The sequence below is a fragment of the Hetaerina americana genome, unplaced genomic scaffold, assembly GCF_022747635.1.
Source record: "Hetaerina americana unplaced genomic scaffold, ioHetAmer1.1.p SCAF_5, whole genome shotgun sequence".
NCBI lineage: Eukaryota > Metazoa > Arthropoda > Insecta > Odonata > Calopterygidae > Hetaerina > Hetaerina americana.
In genome coordinates this window covers 29,837,121-29,859,444 of record NW_027287095.1, presented here as the reverse complement: position 1 = coordinate 29,859,444, position 22,324 = coordinate 29,837,121, and the positions used below count along the sequence as shown (strand labels likewise).

Genomic DNA, 22,324 nt, shown 5'->3' with positions numbered 1-22,324 from the left:
CATCGGATACTCCAATCCCAAGGGTAGGCAACGCACTAACTAAAATTGGTATCCGCAACTCCTGGAGACTCCATTAGCTTCCTACTTATTTTTATCTAAGCATTAAACAATATCTTCGTTTTTGTCTCCAATTTAGGCTCAATTCTCACGACACCACAACACTAATGATTATTGAAAAAATACCAAATATTAAATTACATTAGTTTGTAACCTAACCTTATGAAGCCTCCAATGTTAAATTTGTTAGACTTACAAAAATTAATGTGAATCCAAATTCATAGAACTGTGGGAGATGCGGCAGTGACTTTTAACGGAGTCATCCGCTAATAAGGACTAAAATCATTCCCTTTGACCGGTCAAGGCGGATGATTTGTACCCTTTGAAATGATGGATTTAGTTAATACAAATGTTCACAGCAATGCACCATTTTCTTCACAAGGTTTAAAACCATATTTTAATAGAATTTAAACGTTTCACATTCATATTCGTTTTATATTCGAGTATTACTGGACCTCTATAGTTGAATTCTTCTGAATTAACATGTGGCAAGCAGGTTTGCGGATGATAAAGCTTTACTCAGACATTCAGCCAAGGGGTCATCAAAATTGCTGACCACACTGGAAAGTCAGTGCGATAGGTATGGGATGAAAATGAATGTAAGCAAGCAAGGGTCACGAGGATTTCGAGGAAGGAAGGCTAAGTTAAACGTGAAAATAGGAGAGCAAAAACTAGAGCAGGTGGAACAGCTTACCTATTTCGATATATTTTGGACCAAGATGGTAAAAGTAATAAGGACATCAGGAGAAGGAGTACGTTAGGCAAAGAAGCTTTCACCAGCAGGGAGTTAATGGCCAGGAAGTTGAGTAAGAATGTCAAGAGAAGATTAGTTAAGACTTCGATAAGGAGCGTGGTTTTATATGGCGCGGGAATGTGGTCGTTGAAGCAATATGGTAGGCGTAGATTGGAGTCTTTTGAGATGTGAATGTAGAGAAGGATGGAAAAGGTGAAATGGACGTAAAGGTAAACGAGCGAAGAAGTACTCGGAAAGGAGGGGAGGGGGGAGAGGGGATTGTTGGGAGAAATCCAAAGGAAGTAGGAAAGATGGATGCAAAGCATTTCAATTGAGGATGGCATATTGATGACTGTGATGGAGAGGAGAACGTTCGGCAAGCGAGGTAGAGAAGGAAAAGAATAGGCTTGTTGGACAGAATTAATGAAGGTAGAAAGAATGCGGAATTGAAGAAAATGATAAAGCAGTTTGAGGCATTAGGTGTGTCTTGTTAGACTAAGCTACGAAATATGACGATGTTCAGACTATTTCCATTCAAAACCTACTTTCAACAGTAGAATCTCAACGATGATAATAATAGTGACGTTTAGAATTTCTCTTCACGCCATGAACCCGCGTCCTTATTCTGTTTTTTGCAGTGGCATCCCGAATCGCATTTGGTGGTTTTATGATGGACACATTAGTACGTTCTCATCGTCAAGCTGTGTTGTTTCGCCTTAGTCCATTGCGTGACCGTGACCTTTCGCCTTTCCAGCCGCCAAGATTACTGTGCTCCCTGCGCCCTATTATATATACCATCCGCTGTCCATAAAGAATGATAAGGACATTCGCACAGTTATTTAAACATCTTGGCGGTCTTGCCGCCTTCGCCGGTTATAGAAACGGGCATTTAAACAGAGTAATATCTTATTAATCGCCAGTATTAATGATTACTTACTTGTTGTGAGATACGTCCAAGTGCGTAACTGTCGTGAGTCCGGACAGTGCTGAGATGTCCGCCAACTTGTTGTGAGAAAGATCAACATGAGTGAGTGCATTGAAAGTCATCGGAAGACGTACGAACAAGCTAATGTCTGTTAGAGATTTTTCTGAAAGGGAAAGGTGTGTGAATCCATACACTTCGTAGTCGAACTTGGACAAGCCATTTTTCAAATGAAGAAAGGACATGGTTCCTTTGATTGCTTCTCGTGTTCTGCTGGACGATGTTGCCCAGGCTTCATTCTCCTCGTCAGGCCAAGTTTTGTAGTAATCAAGCAAAAATGGCGGGCGTGGAACCAATTCTATGTCCGGATAAATGATTCCGAACATCAATGGATCTCTTGGATATGCTTCTCCAGGTTCCAAAATCTCCCCTTCTTTATCAAAGACACTGGGATAAAATTTCTTTGGAATTTCATCACAGGATTGTCTCTGCAATGTTTCGAAGAACTCAGAAGGTGACCCCTGCGCTGGCAAGTCAGCGTCCATGAGACGCGGTAGGGGCCCTTCGATCCCTAAACGTGAATATTTTTGTTCACTGAAAACCAATTCCAGTAATTCATCAACGGGTGTAATTTTCTTCTCTTCTTGAAATAAATTCTCCTCCCTGAAAGAAAATACGCTGACTCTTACAAACTTTTCTTCTGTGGGACTGGGCGTTGGAGTCATTGGATATTCCCACTAGAATTAACTACGGAAGCAGAATTTATAGCAACTTCAAACTTAAATTCCGTATCGAAACGTTATGCAAAGAGGAACTCTAATCAAAAGGCATAGTATGTAAAACCGGTACATAAGGAAGTATATTCACAGAGACACTGATTTCAATTTCCACACCCCACCTATTGCAGCAATAGTATTCTACGAAAACTTCTAATCGTGAGATCAGTTTTTTGTGTTAGTTCCGTTATCATGGTAAGTTGTACATGGCCAGGGGGGCTCACCCTCCCATATACTCAATTATCACGTCATCCGACCTCTAAAAAAATCGAGCCCATTCTTCATTAACCCCATCCTTTTTCTATTATGCTTGTCATATTTTGATTTAATTATAAACAATGTTAAAATTATTGTAAATTTTATCTAGCAGTGCGTATTGCGCAAGCAGTAGTCTTGGACATTACGTTATAATAATAGCGATTATTACTAATTTATAATGATATACCATGCAATAAACGATGAATTTTATGGTTCAACTAATACGGTAATTTCTCAAATTTAAATGTCCTTTATCATAGTTTTAAAATTTTTGGGTCGACTTGTTTTCTTTTGAATTCATCTCGCCCAAAAAATTTAATGACACAGTTTGAGTCATGACCTCTACATAAAAGCATACCTTGTATAGTAATAAAAACATGAGACACGACCGCCTATCAATTTCAAACACTAATATTTACTGGAGCTGATTTATCTCATTCTTTGTAGCACTTCATATTACCAATGTCTGATTTCGTGAATTCGTAACGAATTATCAGGCATTATTCTTAGAAATAAAATCTAGTAAATATGAGTTAATGCATTGGCACTCCACATTTGCGTTACAATGCTATATTATCACTCTATTCGAGCTAATTTTATTTAAAATAACATTATCGGCATGCTTATTTCTTATTAATGGCTAGCAAGACAAAATTTTCCTGCACATTTTAAACAGGGCAAGACTTTTTCATGTCTTCTAGAATTCAAAATAAATTCATCAAGACTTACTGCTCATAATCCTCATAACTCTTTTCACCTCTATGGCCTGTACTGACTTCATGTGAAGTACAAGTGGAAGATAACCTTGTGACCTAGTGAAAATAGGAACACCAACGAACTAGCTGGTCAAACCTATCTCAATTCCAACTAACGTTTGTCCAGGCATACAAAAGTTATCTAGAATAAAAGTTAAATTTTTTGAGACTTACTTTTCTTGTTCCTCGTCACTCACTTCCCTTCTGTAACCTCTCGAAGAGCTTGATGACGTGGGCATGACTGGAATCAAGTCTATAAAAAAATGGGAATAATCATGGATCATAAGTATGTCTACTCTCAATATTTCCAGAAAGGGTTTACGGTAACGGGCAGAGTCCTCTATTGACTTTCATTAATCAATTGTTTAAACAAGAGTCTACAGTCTGTTCAATCAAAATGAATTAACTTTTGATGTGGGATTTGAATACTATATAAGAACAAAATAAGAAAATAAAGGGATAAAATTCCGTATTGAGAGGACACGAACGACACCAATTTAGGTGCTTTTCCACTCTAGTGAGAGAGATGCCGTTTCAATAACTGATATGATTGGCGATGTACAGGTATTACATTATAATATCTCCAAAATCATTCGAGTTCCTTGATTTCACCCAAAATATATTGTTTCCATGAAACGCCGAAAAATAAATAAACCCACCGCGCTTCTGACAAGTCCAACGAGTTCAATTGACTAATCACAGTCGTTTACATTGCCTATGCACCTACGTGATTACAGGTATAACCGTTCGGAAGTTGAGATAAGAATGGTTTCCGTATCTACAGACTCAAGCCATTCGAACCACCGACTTTCACGTGACTAAATAACACTTTATTGTACCATTTAGGATGCACTCTTTCTTTAATGATGGAGAAATTATCCAAAAGGACCAAAACACCAATAACTGAGAGTTTCAATTATTGTAGATCGCGGTCAATTATTCATTTCCTTCGTCAATACCATTATGTAGAAGGATATAATATCTTCACTGCATATGGATCGATTCTCATAGATTGAGTTTTCAGGCGGCTGTACCTTTTTTGTTTGAGATGTCTTAGCGCAAATCACCATCGCGCAGACTGCCCTTCTTAGTAAAATGTGCACCAACGTAGACCTCGTGTTTCGGTTATTAGAGTTTTAAATCCATACAAATCACTATTAATTGAGAGTGGTTGTACAGGGTGGAGCAGAGGAGACTCCTGATTTGACGAGTCGATTGTAATCACCAGCGGGGATAATTAAAAAAGGTTTTTATCAAGCGGGGATAATTAAAAAAGGTTTTTTTTGTTTTTATGGTTTTTTACAACCATATTCAATATCATTTTATTTTCATTCGGTTTTGAAAATTATTTCATCCAAGAGACGATCTTGGTAGGCGATGCACATGTTGAGTCGTTTAAAAAAGTTTTCGAAAACTCTTTTCCGCATATCTTGCGTTATTCCAACGATGACATGTGTAATTGCGTCCTTAAGAGCTTCCAAGGTCCTCGGTCGAACTTTTTTAGCCTCAGCTTTGAGATATCCCCAAAGGGAAAAGTCACATGGGCTCAAACCCGGGGGGGCATGGAACATCCCCTTGTAAGGAGATCAGGCCGCCGGGAAATTGTTCTAGCAGGATTTGGCGTGAACGACGGGCGGTATTAGCCATGGCACCATCCTTTTGAAACCAAAAGACCTTCTGTGTCATATTCTACATCTACATAATACCCCGCAAGCCGCCGCAAGGGCGTGTGGCGGGGGGTGTTAGGTCACCAACCGTAAAAAAGAAAAATACCACATGCAAAAAAAAAACAACACGGAAAATTACACCCACAGCAGCGCACACACTCATGCAAAAATCCCTTCATCCAATACTCATGCAAACACATATACCGCAAAACAACTAAAAAACTGCACCCCATGATGCAGCACGAAAGACATTCTACAACACGGAAGCCAGGACACAACAAGCAAGAAATTGAAACATCACTACCACATGAAAATGCACCACGAAACACCTTTTCGTGGTGCATTTTCATGTGGTAGTGATGTTTCAATTTCTTGCTTGTTGTGTCCTGGCTTCCGTGTTGTAGAATGTCACCACATATTTATCACCACACTCTTCCATTTTGGGAGTTAAAAGTTTTCCTGCATCTCACAATAGCGCACAGAGTTCACAGTAACAGTTGACCCTCGGGATTAAAAAAAGTAAGGCCCAATCATGCCTATGGAGGGTTATGCGCACCCAACTGTCAAACTTTGGGGCCATGAAGAGGTAGGTCTTAGGAGAAGTTCGCGAGGGTTGTCCGTCGTCCGGTAACGAACATTTTGCTTATTTACATAGCCGGAGAGGTGAAAATACGCTTCATCGCTCGACCACAGCGCCCTCTGCGTCGCCACCACACTATTACTGCTCTTAAAGAACGTTTCTACGACAAAGCTTCGATACTCATCAGACCCTGCATGGTAACTTCTAAAAATGGCCTTGTTTCCCCTAGCGAACGTCATTACTCCCACTTCGCTAGTTAACCTGCGCGCTCTTCAGTGATTTTTAACTAGGGATTCCATTCTGCCCCACCCTGTAGTATGACTTATTTATTCCTGGATAGATGGATGGATGGACAGCGGTTTCTCTGGCTCGGTTTGAGGGGAGGGAGTCTTAGGAAAGTCTGGAGGCCGGTGGCAGTTTATGTAGTGTTTTTAATCCATGGTGAAGCACCAAACTTAATCTATAGTAATGTCTTAAAGTATATCTAACCACTATATCCGTGGGGTCGTGCTTAAAGCTACACGACAGTTGACAAGTCCTTTCAATTTGCACATACTTGGTCTGCTGATGGCTATAAAAGATACAAAATTTGAACTCGATTATTGCGGTCAAAGAGGTTCGCCCAGCCAGAACGTGAATTTGTCGCCCCATATTTTCCGCCAAATAGAAAGTGTAGGTCTGATCACTCACTACTGTTCGATTTTGGTTCATTTTTTGCGCTATTGCTTGGAGTTGCGAATGATCGATTTTTTTACCGTGCTTCCGACGGAATTGATTTACATGGGTGTTTCCTGCCCGCATCAAAGCCATTGCATGGCAATGCGGCTGTACTCCGCATGCTTTTATAATCTGTTTTTCTGCGAAGTGCTCTTCTATAGGATTGAAATTTCGTATCCATTCAAAATATATAGCGAAATCCTAAAGATCAATATAAGCTTTCGCAGAATTTTTAAGTTTCCCCAACTTTAATCACGATTCCACATCGTAAAATGACAAAATGTTACATTTTTTGCATTGCGTTTTTAATGACATTTCAACTGAAAATAACTTCACCTTGTACCTCACTAAAAGTTGACCTAAGAGAAAGGTAGATTGGTGTTTTGATAGCTAAACTAAAATGTGAGGTCATTTCTTGAAATCATGCGAGAAAACCTGTAATAAAACGAGGGATGTCCAATTAAGAATGATCATAGAATATTTTTTTGCATAAGCTATTGCGAACATCTTTTATATTATTAGCTTAAATTATGTCTGTTACAAGTTGCAATAATGTGATTCCAATAAGAAAAGTCAACAGCAGTCACTGCAAGTAGAAGCATATCATGGCTTGCCCAAGGCAACTGACGGCAACGATTGAGTTTACACCCAGCCGTCTAGGTAATGCACACGAGGCTGCATTAGTAATTCGCTTTCGCTAGGTAAAAATCGCCATCTTAGGCCAAAGGAAAACTTCATAATTCTTGGGAGTCCGTACTTCCCTATAGTACACCTTAGATGGTTTATAATAATTAAACAGTGGTAAAGTCAACTTCAATGGGCCTGGCCCCCACTCAACTCCAGCCACTGCTCTCACAAGAGCGAAACACTCCGCTGATGCAACTGTGAGAGATTATCTTATTACATTCAGGGCACTATCATAAATTTTGACGTTTGGATGTCGCCCACATATTAGTAACATAAGAACTACATGAGACTTGTGGATTCTCTAAAATCCACCGCTCTATCGCTATTAACTCGCGAAAATCAATGACAAGTGTGGTCCATATCCTCCCTATAGTTCCGACCTGACCTGAGTGACTTCTTTCCTTATCCCAATGTGAAGACAGACTTCTATGGTAAGCCTTTATCATCAGAAGCAATCACAAGTGAACAGAGCATTTCAACTTGCAACAGAGTCATGTCAACAAAACCTGTACCACATTTTATTTGCTAACGATGCAAGCAAATAAAACGTTTGCATAATAATTATTTAAAGTAAACTGTTGAACACCATTGTATTCAGACAGTGAAATTATAACAAGGTGTCAACATGCCAGAAACTTATTTCATGTAAAAATATACTTGCCAGCTGTTTATTTTGGAAATACTATATTATATGGATTCCTTACACCAAGTACATAAGCTCGAGTAATATTTTTGCATTGTGCTAAAACTTAGGACATATTTAGTATTACACGCTAAGATTCTGTACACGTCATAACTTATTTTCCTAAATAGTTTATGTGTAACCTTGATTTTGAAGATCAAAATATTATCATTAATTGTAATCTACTAGTTAAGGTAGGTTTTCGATGGGCATTGGCCACCGAATGGCGGAGTGATATTTCAATTGCCAATCCTAACTACATTCCATCCAACATCCCTAACTGACTTCCCTAACAGTCTCCCTTATCAGGAATAAATATCCCATTCCAATTGAAAATGCTCAAGAATCTACCTTTCTTACCTCTTTTTTATTTATTTCTCCCAACAATCCTCTCTCCTTCCCCACCATGCCCAACGCTTGTTTTTTTCTTTTCTGTAAATTTCCCCTTTCCCGGCCTTCTCCACACCCACTTTACAAAACCTTTAATTCTAAATCTTGCTTCAATAACCATTTTTCTGGGCTATAAAAAGCCATGCTCCATATCATAGTTTTGATGAGCCTTTTCTTAATATTTTTATACAATATCCCTGCCATCAATTCTGCAAAATTCATGCCCAAAACTATGATTTAAAAAATTACTTTCTTATATGAGAAGCTTCAAACTCAGTGGGTTAATGTTCAAGGGAGAATGTCATTTATCCCAGATTGTCGGCACAATCTATTTTTACTCCAATGTATTTACTTATACGTAATATTTACTAAAAAATTGAAGAATGTTGCAGTTGGCATCGGTAATATTAAGCTCATCACTATTATGTCATGTGAATATCCTTTTGCTTGCTTCTGCAAAGTTGAAAAAAGGTTTGAGCAAAACATTGAATGAACTTGATCGCATTTTAGTACAAATGATCACAACAAAACAGAATAAGCTCTTCCTACTGAATGGAACTGTTTAAAATAACACAAAAATTAGGTGGATATCTCATGGACAGTTAAAACTTATTGCCATACGTGCACCTACTGAAATGAGGGTGCTTCTTATATGCCATTAAATACGGTAATCAAATCACATAATCCTCCATGTGGGGTATACCTGGAAATATTAAAAAATGATCCTTTCAGTTGGAACTCATGACAGAATAATTTAGTCACCAAGGAAAGTGAAATGAAATATAGTGGAATCTCGCTTAATGAGCACCTTGCTGAGCAACTAACTCACATAACGAGTAAAAATATTTTTAAGAAAATGACTTGCTTAGCAAGCGACTTTTGGCATAAGGAGTGACCAAGAGGGGAATTCCTGGAATAATTGCCAGCCAGCTGGTTTAGTTTGTATAAAGCACTCTTTCTCTAACATCTCAGTGCGGCTAGTAATCACACATTTTTCCTAACTTGTGTTCAGACATAGTTTTGGTAATTTTTTGTGAATAGTTTAGTAAATGAAATCTGCAAGAAAACAGCCATACAAGAATAAAAATAACCATATAAATGAAACGTAAAATCATTGCAAAGCGAGAACGAGGTGAGTGTGGCACACGCAATCAGTTGACATCAATGAGTAGCATTACAGTCAGGAGTAAGAACAAAATTAAGGAGACAGATGTTTCAAAGTGAGTGACAAGAATATCTATGCAACAGTTACATAATCTCAACAATGTTGAAAGTTTGCTTCCCATTTGGATAAATGATAAGCAATTGCAATGATCCTTTAATAACAAGAACATTATTAGTTAGAAGGCATAGTGATTTCCCCTGATCTCGTTAAGAAGATCATCGATGACTGAATGAGAAATTTCTAAGATAAGACGTGAGTGATTTGAGAAGTTTACCAGAAGAACCATCCACAGCATTTTGAAGGACGGTGAAGCAGCAAGCTCAGACTCAAAGGCAGCATAAAACTCCATCTGTGACTTCAAGAAGTTGATAGATTCTGAGGGTTACCTGCAGCAACAGGTTCTTAATTTTGATGAGATGGGTCTCCTCTGGAAAACAGATGCCGAAGTATACCTATATTTGTACACATAACAGTAGAGGAGAATGTATTACCCATTGTATTTTCACAAAATTTTGAAGCTTCGGCAAACACAAGTGTTTCTAGACAGCTTCCAGGTAAAAAGAATTTGGAATGTATCATAACTAATTACTTTGATTTTTTTTCTGTTTTCTACTAAGTGAATTCACATTCCAGGTTGCTTCTTTCTGCCAGAGAAGAGGAGATGAATATGATTCACAATCCTAGACAATGTATACATAGATTTCTTTTAATAAACCTAGTTCACAATTTATTGTTCTCAGCATGGAATGCATTATTGTATTTTACATTAGTTTATATAGGAAAAATTATTTTGCTTTGAGAGAAAGATTCCAAAACATATTATGCTAATTGTGCAACATTCCACTGTACATGTTTCCAAGAGGGTCCTCATGAATGACCATGGTCTACTGGAACGCCAGCAAATCAATACACTCATAATTCTGGAAACAATAAATGCACCATCACATAGAAGAGACTTGCAGTTTTTAATAAAAACTTATCCAGAAATACTGGCGCCAATGATTATAACAACATTCATACAAATTTTGTGTACGTACCTATTTATCTCAGCTACTTACTAAAAGTATTTCACAAGAAAATTAGAATTTAAAAAGGCTGATGCCAGGGCATTTTATTATAGTTATCTTCTGCCAACATACTATTCTTTTGTCATTCCAGACTAGTTCACTACTCTGCATCACATAATACACAAGTCATCCTTTCACAACAGCAACAAAGTCATACAATCAAAAATTCCCCAAGTCACAATAACTTGATTTTCCAAGCAAAGAACAGAAGCTTAGATATTTTGACTGATATTTAATGCATTAGGTACTTAAAGCAAAAAACTTTTAAGTGATATTTCTCTTAAATTTTCAACACATCATTCAATATTGACTAACCCATCAACACTTTACAACCTTTTGGTAGTTATCGCTTGCACTAACAAATTACAAGATCAGTGAATTCTTTCAATCAGTACATCAGAAGCAATGCAAAGTATTCATTATCCTTCCAATACTCCAAATTATCATTACAGAAATTATGTAAGCGATTTCTCGATTACCCTTAGTACACATTTCTTAACAAGGAGGATACTGGTACATCTAATTCTTGTTGCATAATCTTACCACTATAAAAGCTTTCTAAATCTATCACAATTAAATCTAATGAAAATCACTTTAGAATATCCTTGCCACAATAGAACATAGCATTCACTACACAAAAGGTTCAGTGAATGCCTTGGTGTTTGTGCTCCTCTTTTGATGGATGATATGTGTACCCAGGTGTAATCATACAGCAGAAAGACCAAGTCTTGAAAGCAAATCAAAGAACTAATCTTTGGTGATACATTATATACACACCCACACTCACACTCACTAAAAATGGCACATTTTCACAAAGCTCAGTCCTTTACCATTCACACACGATCAAATTAAAGAATTAAACAAAGGATGGGTCAGCTGTAATCTCAATGTTAATTTGTTCCAAGCTAAAAAAAATCATCTTGTGAGGTATGATAATCTCTGATGGAAGTCTATTAGCATCATAAAATATCTACCACCTTGACAATTACTGCTCGACTTTGAATTTTCTACATAAACAATACAGGTAAGGCTTATTACACTTCCGCCGAAATTTCTTATTTGTACCAAAAAATAATGGATTTTAATGCTCACATGGCAGAGTTCATAGAGTATCTATCAAAATAAGGGATTATTGCCCATAAGAATTTGTGATTATCGAGGATACTGGTAAGCTGACGAAGATCCAAAACCAAGGCCTACACCTCTCAGTGTGTGAGTAGCAAGCCTAGCTGCTTCATATTGGCGCTCCATTGTAGAGAAAAGTTCTTCTTGCTTTTTAATGACATCCTCGGATGTCGAAGTTGTTCCTTCTGGCTGTGCAGGAGCAGTATTTGTTGTACCTGGTAATGGATCATACATTAGAATACTTTACACTTAATCTCATGAAAATAATAGCATGAGTGAGTGATATTCTATGAGCATGTTTCGAAAAATATTGATTTCACCCTCACTGTATTATGAATAGTACTCATGCCATGAAGATCACTTGTGAAATAGGTATATTAAAAAAATCATAACATGCAAATAATTCACACACGAATAATTCTCACAAAAATGGATTAGTTACACAAATCTGTGCAGGACAGAACCCAAATACACAAATCAATGTACAAAAGAGCCCAAACATGTAGTAATTCCTTAAAACTCAGTGAAATTAACAAGCACAAGAATGACCTGACTGCAATAAATTCCAAGTTATAGTTTAAGAAGATGCCTCACTCCCGCTCAACCGGCCACACTGTGATGTCATCTTACTCTCATATCTCTTGTCAACAACAATATGCATCATCTTCACATTTTCTGGATTTAAAAATTTGATCTCCATTCGTTGAAGACTGTACTCAAATTTGTAACTTTCTTCTGAAAATTAAAATGTTCAACAAAATCACTTTTTCTACTGGACGACACGACCCACTGGCAAGTTACAACATATGAGACACCAATGTGATGACCTTATATTCCTACGTGATACCTGAGTGGAGCTAATGTTTTGGAATGGAAAATAACTTGACCCCTACAAGGTAGATAGTTTAAATTTTTTCATGTATCTTTCAGTACATAGATTCTTAGATAGAGATAGTATAGATAGCAATACTATTCTTGATTTATGAAATAAGGAAAGATAAAAAATGAGAGCAATTATATTTCATACATGGTTAAAATTATAGTACAGTAAAATTACTACAATTTTTAAACAAATTCAGACATCAGTGGCATTGAATCCTAATGTCATATTTCCTGAAAACATTCTAAGCATAAAAATGAGTGCTTCTCATTACCTGGACAGAATGTTAGGACTTTTTGAGTTATTTCCATTGCCATCCCTCTTCTATCTATTCCGCTTATTGAATTATACTATTGTTTGCATACATTTGCATTACTCTAGTCACACCATCATAGTTATTTAGCAAATGTTAATTTTTCCTTAGCAACAGTGGTGCAGCAATCAATGGTGGAGCAAGTGCATTGGAAATAATAGCTTCATGTAAATGTTATAAGCTCAGTAAATTTGGTCAATCAAACTTTTTTTGAATACACCACGCAATGATGACCATGGTGCCACATATTTGCACAATTATTATATTTTTACATCATTTTAACATCATCCTCAAAGATGTACTGTACATATAAATTTTACCTGAAATCTACTAAAGTGCATTAGTGATTTCTGGACAAAGTAGAGATCTCTTGTCAGTCCATTCCACAAATTTTATTCCATTAAAATTCTGTAAGCTTAAAATCTCAACTCAGCTTTTTGCTGCTTAGGGCAAAATTTCCAGTTTACTCACAGAAATGTTTTTCTCTAAAAGGTCCTTGGCTAGGGGAAGACTAATAGAAATTTTCTGAGAATTGTATGCGACTTTCATATGGAAATCCATTATAAGTTTGATTACAACATCATGCGCATGACCCTTTTCTGATGAATGCTTATCCTTACCCACACATACAATGATACCATAAGTGTAGCCATGAGGAAGGCAGAGTTTATAAGGTTTCACACCAAATCTATGCCATTTGCCAGGTAGGTCATATGTAAAATGTTTAATGCCTTCACCAGGGAAGCATTCTCTTATCAACCACCACCTCTTTTCCAGGTTTTTGTTAATTCTCATTTATTTTATAAAGATAAGAGATAATTTTATGAAAATTATTTTCACAGAAGTGCTAACATTTTAGAATGGCTAGGAAGTAATTCTAAGTCAAAGTTAGACAGCCATTAACAATCGCGCAAGTAAATATTCAGTGCCTTAGGAACAAAGTAAACCTGCTTGAAGTGGCTATGAACGAGTGTGAACCAGACTTTTTGTGTATTACAGAGCATTGGTTAAAATACGAAGAACTTAAGGTTATTTCACTCTCAAATTACTCCCTAGTGTCGTCATTCTGCCGGGCCACGTATAAAAATGGAGGTGTGGCCATTTTCGTGCATAGCACAATAAAGGGGACTATTAACTCAGTTCACGTGCCTGTGAAGGAAGAAAAAACCTTTGAATGTGCAGTGTGTTTCCATGAAACTCCAGTGGGATTGCTTGTGCTCATCTCCATCTATAGATCACCAACTGGTGATTTTCATTCATTCATTAAAAAACTGGACCAACTCATTTGCTCCTTATATGCAAGCAACAGGATACTCGTGCTGAACGGCGATCTCAACTGTAATCTCTTAGTTGACTCCCCTCACAGATCAGAATTGTTGAATCTGTTCAAAACTTATGGCATGGAATGTTTTAACAATAATCCTACCAGAGTCACTCCCACATCTGCCACCCTAATTGATTACGCTGTGACCAACTTTAACCATGAAAAAGTAGTCACAACTGTTTGCGACCTAGGTATAACAGACCATTGCATGGTGAAAATAAGTATCGATACTAACCAACCAATGGATAGTCCAAATGATAAAACTTACCCAAGGCGGTCTCTCACTCATGGAAATATGCAGCATTTTCTGCTCCTTCTTCAGTCCCAAAACTGGGACAATGTCTATGACCTTAAGTCAGTAGACGAAGGTTTCAATTACTTTTATTCAATTTTCAAACACAATTTTGAAATGTGTTTCCCAGTAACACATCATAAAATATTTCATAGAACTAAATGTAAGCCATGGCTAACTGATGAGATCCGTTATTACTCAACTATCCTTAAAAAACTTGCTATCTCCAGTAAAAGTTCAAACAATCATGAACAAAGGTTACTCTATAAGGAATTTCAAAAGTATTACCGTAAACTGATTTCTACCACGAAAAGAACCTATAATGATAATAAGTTACTTAATTCCAATAACAAGTCCAAAACTGCATGGGAAATAATTAATGACTGTAGAGGTAAGAAAAATCCACAACTCACTCTCCCAAAACTTTGTAACCCTGAAAATAACACTGCCATTAGCTATTCATCTCTAGCTAATAAATTTAACAAATACTACGTATCAGCTCCTTGCCTAACTACTTCTCCAGCCAATGTGCTTTTAGCAAATGCACCATCGTCAATGTTTGCCAAGCCCTGTTCTGAAACCAATCTAAAAACTATTGTCTCCTCACTCAGAAACAAATCCAGTACTGGCCCAGATGAAATTCCTGGTAAAGTTGTTCATCATTGTTTTGAAGCCATAAAAGCACCCCTTTTATTTTTAATTAATGAATCTTTGATACAAGGGATTTTCCCATCCCAATTAAAAGAATCAAAAGTAGTGCCCATTTATAAAAACCATGGCTGTGTAAATGATTTGAATAACTACAGACCAATAGCCGTCCAAAATACATTTGCTAAAATATTCGAAAAAGCCATGTATATGCAAATAGCATCTTATCTCGAAAAAAACTTCCTACTTTCTAATTCTCAGCATGGATTTAGATCGGAAAGGTCTACCACAACTGCCATATGTCAGGCAATCGACAGCATACTTAATTCATTAGATGCTAAACGCAAAACTCTTGGAATGTTTTTTGACTTGTCAAAGGCTTTTGATAATGTAAACCCCAATAGACTACTAATTAAACTCAATAGAATAGGAATTAGAGGAAGTCCTTTAAACTGGTTGAAGTCCTTTATTCATAATCGCACTCAAAAAGTAGTGTTATCAGTTGATGGGTCAAAATATTCATCCGAAGCATACCAAGTTAACAAAGGTGTTCCACGAGGCTCAACCCTTGGGCCACTCCTCTTTCTGATTTACATCAATGACCTACCTAACTGCTTACCAAATAATGATGGAATAATACCAGTGTTGTACGCTGACGACACTAATATAATAATATCAACACAAACATATCCCAGCCTTGTGGAAAAAGCTAAGTCTGTCACACTTGCAATAAACAAGTGGTGTACAGACAACCTTCTAGACTTAAATGTAAATAAAAGTAAAATAGTAAACTTTACACACAATAAGAACATATCAGATGATCTGCTGGTAAAAATCAATGACCTATCAATTGAGCGTGTGACAGAATGCAAATTTCTAGGTATTTCTCTATGTGCAAATATTTCTTGGGATACTCATGTAAAAGCCCTCCAACACAAGCTCAGTTCAACTTGCTACTTATTAAGACACCTGTATGAAACTACAAGTAAAACTGTACTACTCAATTTGTACTATGGGGAAATTTACTCAAATATAACCTACAGTATAATATTATGGGGATCAGCTGCTATTTCTCAAACCATCTTTAAAATGCAAAAGAAAGCTATTAGAATCATCGCCAGGAAACCTTACAATGCTCCATCAAGGCCTATTTTCCATGAATTAAATTTGCTACCACTCCCATGCATCTACATTATGTTTTTAATTCTATATATAAAAAATAACATCGGCAACTATTCTCTTAACTCTGCCTATCATCATCATTACACCAGAGGCAGGAATGACTTCCATTATGGGAATATAAGAACTAAAGCATTGAAATTAGGACCCAATGAAATGGGCATCAGATTATTTAACAAACTACCCAAAAGTATCAAGGATACACAGGGAACTGCCGTATTCAGGCATAAACTAAAAAGATATCTACAACGCAATATGTTTTACTCGGTTGATGAATATCTCAACAATATTCCCGACCAGTAAGTTCATACTTTTAGTTTCTAGCAATGGTAATGGTCTGATTCATGTTTGTGATCAATGATTTTTCTGAATTTGATATTGTATGTGCATGTTACAGCCGATGTTCATGGGTTTGTACCAAACACTTATGTAACTATGAGCATCTATTCTTTTATGTATCTTAACTGAGCCTGTGTCTTTGCTCCTCATTGACGTGCCTTATATCATGTACATACTTCACCCACCTGGTATTTTTGTATTGTGATCTCTGGGCAAATAAAAAGTAATAATAATAATAATTGCAAGGCATGAAACATTTCAGAAGTTGTTCATTAAAATTGGGCTTTTGGACCAACACAGAAATTTGGGGGAACTTAACAACACCAATGATAGGCAGCATGCATATGAATTTATTCATTTCCTCCCAACATAACTGGTACCCTAATGTTCTAATGCTTCTGAGAAATTTCCACGGCATTTTGAAAATGCAAGCTCATACAATCACCTGCATGTTTATCCATTTTTTATTACCATGTATTCCTGACTGTCATCAGTTATAAATAACTTTTCAAAGTGTAAGAGAACTTGCACAGTCATTTTATGATCCTTACAGCCCTAACTCATGGCAGTATTCTTCTGACAAATAACTACCAGAGTTTACAAGACTTGGCACCCAGTAACCCAGAGTATTTCCATGCCAGAAGAATGCTGCCAATAGTTACAGCTGTTAGTGTCGGAAAATAACTATGGAGGTCGTCTTATACTTAACAAGTTGTGTCTTACAAACAACATGAGAGAATAAATCACAACAAAAATTAATAAATATTCAGATGATTTTATAAAATTGTGTCCTCAAAATTTAAGACACATGGTGATGGACTGCATTACAGTGCATAGCACTTCAGACAACCAAATAAAACTCCATCCCCAGAGAGGTTAATTTTTTCTGTTCCTTATGAAATAAATTGCAGTCCACAGAGTTGGTCAAACTATTGGAGGGGTCTATATTTAGGTTATTAGATTTCAAACAGTTCAGCGTTGAAATCCATCATCGAGTTACATGTATCAAACATCATTTTAGTTAACATACTACACACCAAAATAAATAATCATAATTGAATTACAATTACAAGACATTTCATTTAAATGCAATGAAAAATAATGCAAACCTATACTCTTTATGTTGTATTGCTTAGCTCTGAGCAATGAAAGAATTTTTCAGCAGCTTCAATTTAAGTCAATGGACATGTTCTTTTATTGTAAATTGTGATTATAAACATTAAATTTATGTTAGTGCAGATATGGTAACTCTATTAATTATATGCATCACCCACTTAATTTCAAGCTTGTTTCATACGCATCACCCACTCATATTCAAGCTTGTTTCATAGAAATTTTATTTGGTATCTTTCAAATGCTTCTTTTGAGGCTTTATAAAAATTACTTCTACCTAGAATGGAGTAATGATTAAAATAGTTTACAGAGGACGAAGTACTAATTTTTGGCCTCTCTTTTAACTTCACTGAAGTGATTTGACACTAGCAATCGCAAAGAATCAAAGAGTCTTAACAACATCATATCACCTTCAATATTATATTATCAACACCTTTTTGCTTTTCATACCTGGAGTTTTTATTCCCATTAGTCTCTTAAACTTGGCAGACAATTTCCCATCCTGGTCCTGAGCAAATGTTGTACTTTCCCAATTATTGGTCGATCCTCCTGCACTTCCTGATGTGGAACTCTCCTTAGCTGTATCCTAAGATAATAACAAATCAAAATGAGCTTTACTACAATAAGTAGTGTACCTCAGTTATTGCCAATAATCTTCTTCAAAAATTCAAATCACTGAATTATAAAATTTTAAAAACGATGAGCCAAACTACAAATAATACACCAAAATCTTTTTTTATTTCAACATACCATAAAGCAATTTCTATGCTACACTAGAGAAAAAAAGAAAAATAATCCATAAAAGTAAACCTTCTTAGATATTGCATACATAAAAATTCACATGAAAGCGTTGACACAATCCACGAGTGCTTTACCTTGTTACCACCCCAGAGTTTTTTCCTTTTCTGCATTTGCTCAGCATATTTCATCGGGTTCATTGCAGCAGGATTGTAATAAGAAGGAAACTGAATACCAGTTGTATTATGCACTTGTGATGCCTGCACTTCAAGGGATCGTTGTACTAAAATTTGTGGTGTTATAAGGCTTGTTGGTACATTGGTCACCGCAGTCTTGGTCAAATTTCCTTCTACTTGCAATCCTAACCCTTCTGAAAGAGCTGAAAAAATATGAAATGTCAATTAGAAAGTAAAGATCTAAAAAGGCATTTCTAGATTTTGATCACAATGAAAATACTCTTCAAAACAAATCATGACATCAAATTCATGATTAACAGTACAGCAAATTTCATAATACAGTCGCGTGTTTGTGTTTCAAAGAAGTAACAACAAAAAAATTAGGCAATCCAAGTAAAATGGTGTATGTGAAATGAAGCATAGAATATTCTAAAAATTGGAAGTTTCTTTCATTTCTATCTATGGCCTGCTCACTCTCCAATTTCAACTTCTTTCACCAGGGCATTCTATGTAAATCAGTGCACTGCAATCTAACTTCTAAAGCTGTCCATCTAACTTCCTAAAGCTATTTTTACTAATAAGTTATTTTGAGGGCGCCAAGGGAAATTTTAAGATTGATTTAAATCCTGGCAATAGATGAATAAGAGAAAAGCTGAAATTGTAATCCTCTACATATAACCAGCTATCAAACCAATGCTCAGTCTTAAAGGTAAGAAGAGAGCTCATCAAGTACTAAGCCCAACTTCATGTGAAATCTGAACAAGGGTAAGGGGGCCAGTTCCTTTCCTTGTACCACCTATGGCTTCCTAGGCAGATTTGGTACCCAAAAAATCACACAGCTTGGGCCAAGCTGAAGGTGCCCAGAGAGGCATTCCTGGGAATCGAACATGGGCCTTCCAGTCAGTAGCCCAGCATTCTACCCACTTGATTACCATATCCTATCTTCCACATAAACTACCAGAATAATATGTTTCACTAGCCGATGAATGAGTAGACGTGAGATGATTTTTCAAAGGGCAATACATGATTTTGCCACCTTCTCCCAGGCAGAGCATAAATTTATTTTTCAGAAGTGCCTTGCAAAATATCCTCCACATGTTACGCTATTTCCAACCTTCTGTACTTCAACTGGTACACAAATCTACGCATACTCCAACATTAGCAAAATCAAATCATTACTGCCCCCTTCAAGCCAAATTTAATAAGATGAATCCAAGGCCAATCATTCTGATGTTGGTCCAACCAAAAGATCTCTCATGTTGGCAAGTAACAAAATGAATATATTTGTACGCCACCTTTTTTCCGAGAAAGCTTGACCAAAATTTTGTATCAGATGCATTTGTTCCACAAACGACAGAGTTATTTCTTCTACATCAACCTCCCTCTTCCTTGCCTCCACAAAATGGAGGAGTAATAATTCAAAGAGTATTAGCATTTATAACTATAGTGATAACAACAATAATAACAGTTTCAATTCTTAAAAGTGGAAAAAAGTAGTAAAGAAATAAAACCCGATTGCTTGCTATGGCAACATATATAAAATAATATTGAACCAATATTGACACTACTACGACACAAATTTGGGCTAAATTATGACACTATACAGTTTACATACACTATGATCCCAACAAAATCTTTCTAACCATATTCTCAGTTAACATTTATTTGAAATCATTGAATTCAAATATTGCAAAGTTCAAAGCTGAAAGCACACCCTGACCTAATTAATGCAATTAAATACAGGGATTTGCATGTAATTTAATTCATACTAATCAAAATACACCTACAATGAAATGCAAAAACATGATCGGGTTTTGCGATTCTAAAAAAATTTAGTTTATCTAAAATTTTTCCAGGGAAATCACATGTTATTCAGTGCTTTAATATTGCAAAGTTGCAGGAATTCTTAATGATAGAATGATATGCATTGTACTACTCATCTTAGCATTTTCTCTATTCATCGAGCGAAGTACCCCACAATCACCAAACACTTCTTTATTGCCAGGTAATTTGTCAATGTGAAATAATATTAGATATAATACAAATGGATGCAGAATTTAATTGTTGGACCACAAAATTTACTACAAATCGCTTATTATATTAGTGTGCATTGATATCAGCATACCAACTAAGCGCAGGGATATTCCCTCACAATGGGGAGAAGAGAACTCTTAGCCAAGTCTGAGCCAATCATATATCTTACTGACCAGGTTCAAGCATTTTATTTTCTTTTCAATATTTTTGTCATCAATGAATTAGGAAGCATGGTGGATTGAGACTGCTGGTTATTATGATATATAGGAGGGTATTATAGCCAGAAGGCAATGAGAAGATTTAGTCTCCTTTCCAGATACTTGTCAACGTGGATAACTCTCAACAGGAAGGTTTGTGAGCAGGTTGGCCAAGAAAAGATAAGAGCAGCACTGTCTAAAGTATGTAAAGTCATACACTAGACTTCCAAGATTGCTTCTGCCTTGATCTATTTCAAAGTCAAGACTTCACAACTCAACCATTGATGGTCTCTTGTGTTGACTGATACTTATATAAAGAGGTTTTAAAACTTTCAATTAACTTTAAGATGAAACACCTTCCTATGGAGGATTAGGTGAACAAAAAATAAGTCAGAGTCACTATGACATTTAAGTCCTTTCTCTGGAAGGGAGGGTGGATGATTGAGGCTGTAGACTATCAAGGCCGGGGCAGCAGGAGATAGAGACTATAGCCACCATTATAAGCCCCAAAAATTGTTTACAATGCCAACAAGTGCCAACTTTTCTATTAAAACTCCTTTGAAACTTTAACCATGCTTCCTGGTGCTGTGAGAGACGGTAAGGGTCAGCAGTTTTCTTTCCTGGAGTTAACTTGGAATTGTCCCCTGAAGGTATGGCGTGGAAGGAGGAGAACTACACTGACCTTTGTCCAAAGTTCAACACACTCTTATGAATGACTATGATAGATAAAATACTTAACTTAGCCAGTAAACCTGTGAGGGAAACAGCTTGCACATATTCCAGAAAGTAAAATAAATACAGCAAATCAATTCAACGCCATACAGTTTTCACAGTAGTCATGATTTCATTTTTAGGGTACTGGTAAAGTTGAGTCATTCAGCAATTAATTCAAAAATAATGTTTCACTCAATCAAAAGTTCTATTTAATAGGTGAAATATAAGAAGATTGACAATTTTCACTGAAATTCATATAAACACACTATTAGTGACAAAAGAATAGAATTACTAGCTTAATGTGGCAGTGATAATGAAACTTGTTGTTATTTATAACTCATTATTCATTTAAAAATCAACATTTCCCACTTAAAGTGGTGGTTTTGTTCCATCGTTTCCTGTTTAGTCCATGAGAAACTCGATTTTACCACATAACTGGTAACCTGATACAATTCGCTGCATCCATAATTCACAACCAAGGCCATAAATCAAGGAAAATGTATTTTATTAGCAAAAGTGAAAGCAATAATATTAATGGAGACAAATATAAGATACAAGTATTATTTTGATGAACACCTAAAAGGAAAAAGGGGTCAGTCCCAAAAAGTAAGTAAAACGATTTTTCCTGGCCAAGTGGATGACTGGAGTGTGGGTGATTTGGGGTGGGAAAAATGATGCGAGGTTTTGGGAAAGCAGCATGACTTGCATCAGTTGTCTGCAGGCCGTTACAGTCTGAGGTTCACTTCTAGACTGAAACCGTGCTTGAAGGTCGCATCACAAATTCATCATGCCACTT

General features: G+C 36.4%; 1 protein-coding gene across 4 annotated transcripts in view; it reads right to left on the bottom strand.

Moving 5' to 3' along the window:
- Positions 1–10,079: 10,079 nt before the first annotated feature.
- Positions 10,080–22,324, bottom strand: part of LOC139693521 (arginine/serine-rich coiled-coil protein 2-like) — a 38,965-nt gene continuing 26,720 nt past the window's right edge. For 3 of the 4 annotated variants that reach the window (XM_071591715.1, XM_071591713.1, XM_071591716.1), the window contains 3 exons: positions 18,545–18,786; positions 18,120–18,255; positions 10,080–11,796 (listed from right to left, as the gene is read on the bottom strand). In XM_071591715.1, coding sequence (XP_071447816.1) covers positions 11,609–11,796; positions 18,120–18,255; positions 18,545–18,786 — 566 coding nt within the window. In that variant the 3' untranslated portion in view covers positions 10,080–11,608. Of the gene's footprint in view, positions 11,797–12,133; positions 12,317–18,119; positions 18,256–18,544; positions 18,787–22,324 lie in introns of those variants that run through there. The other variant, XM_071591714.1, reaches the window with a different exon arrangement.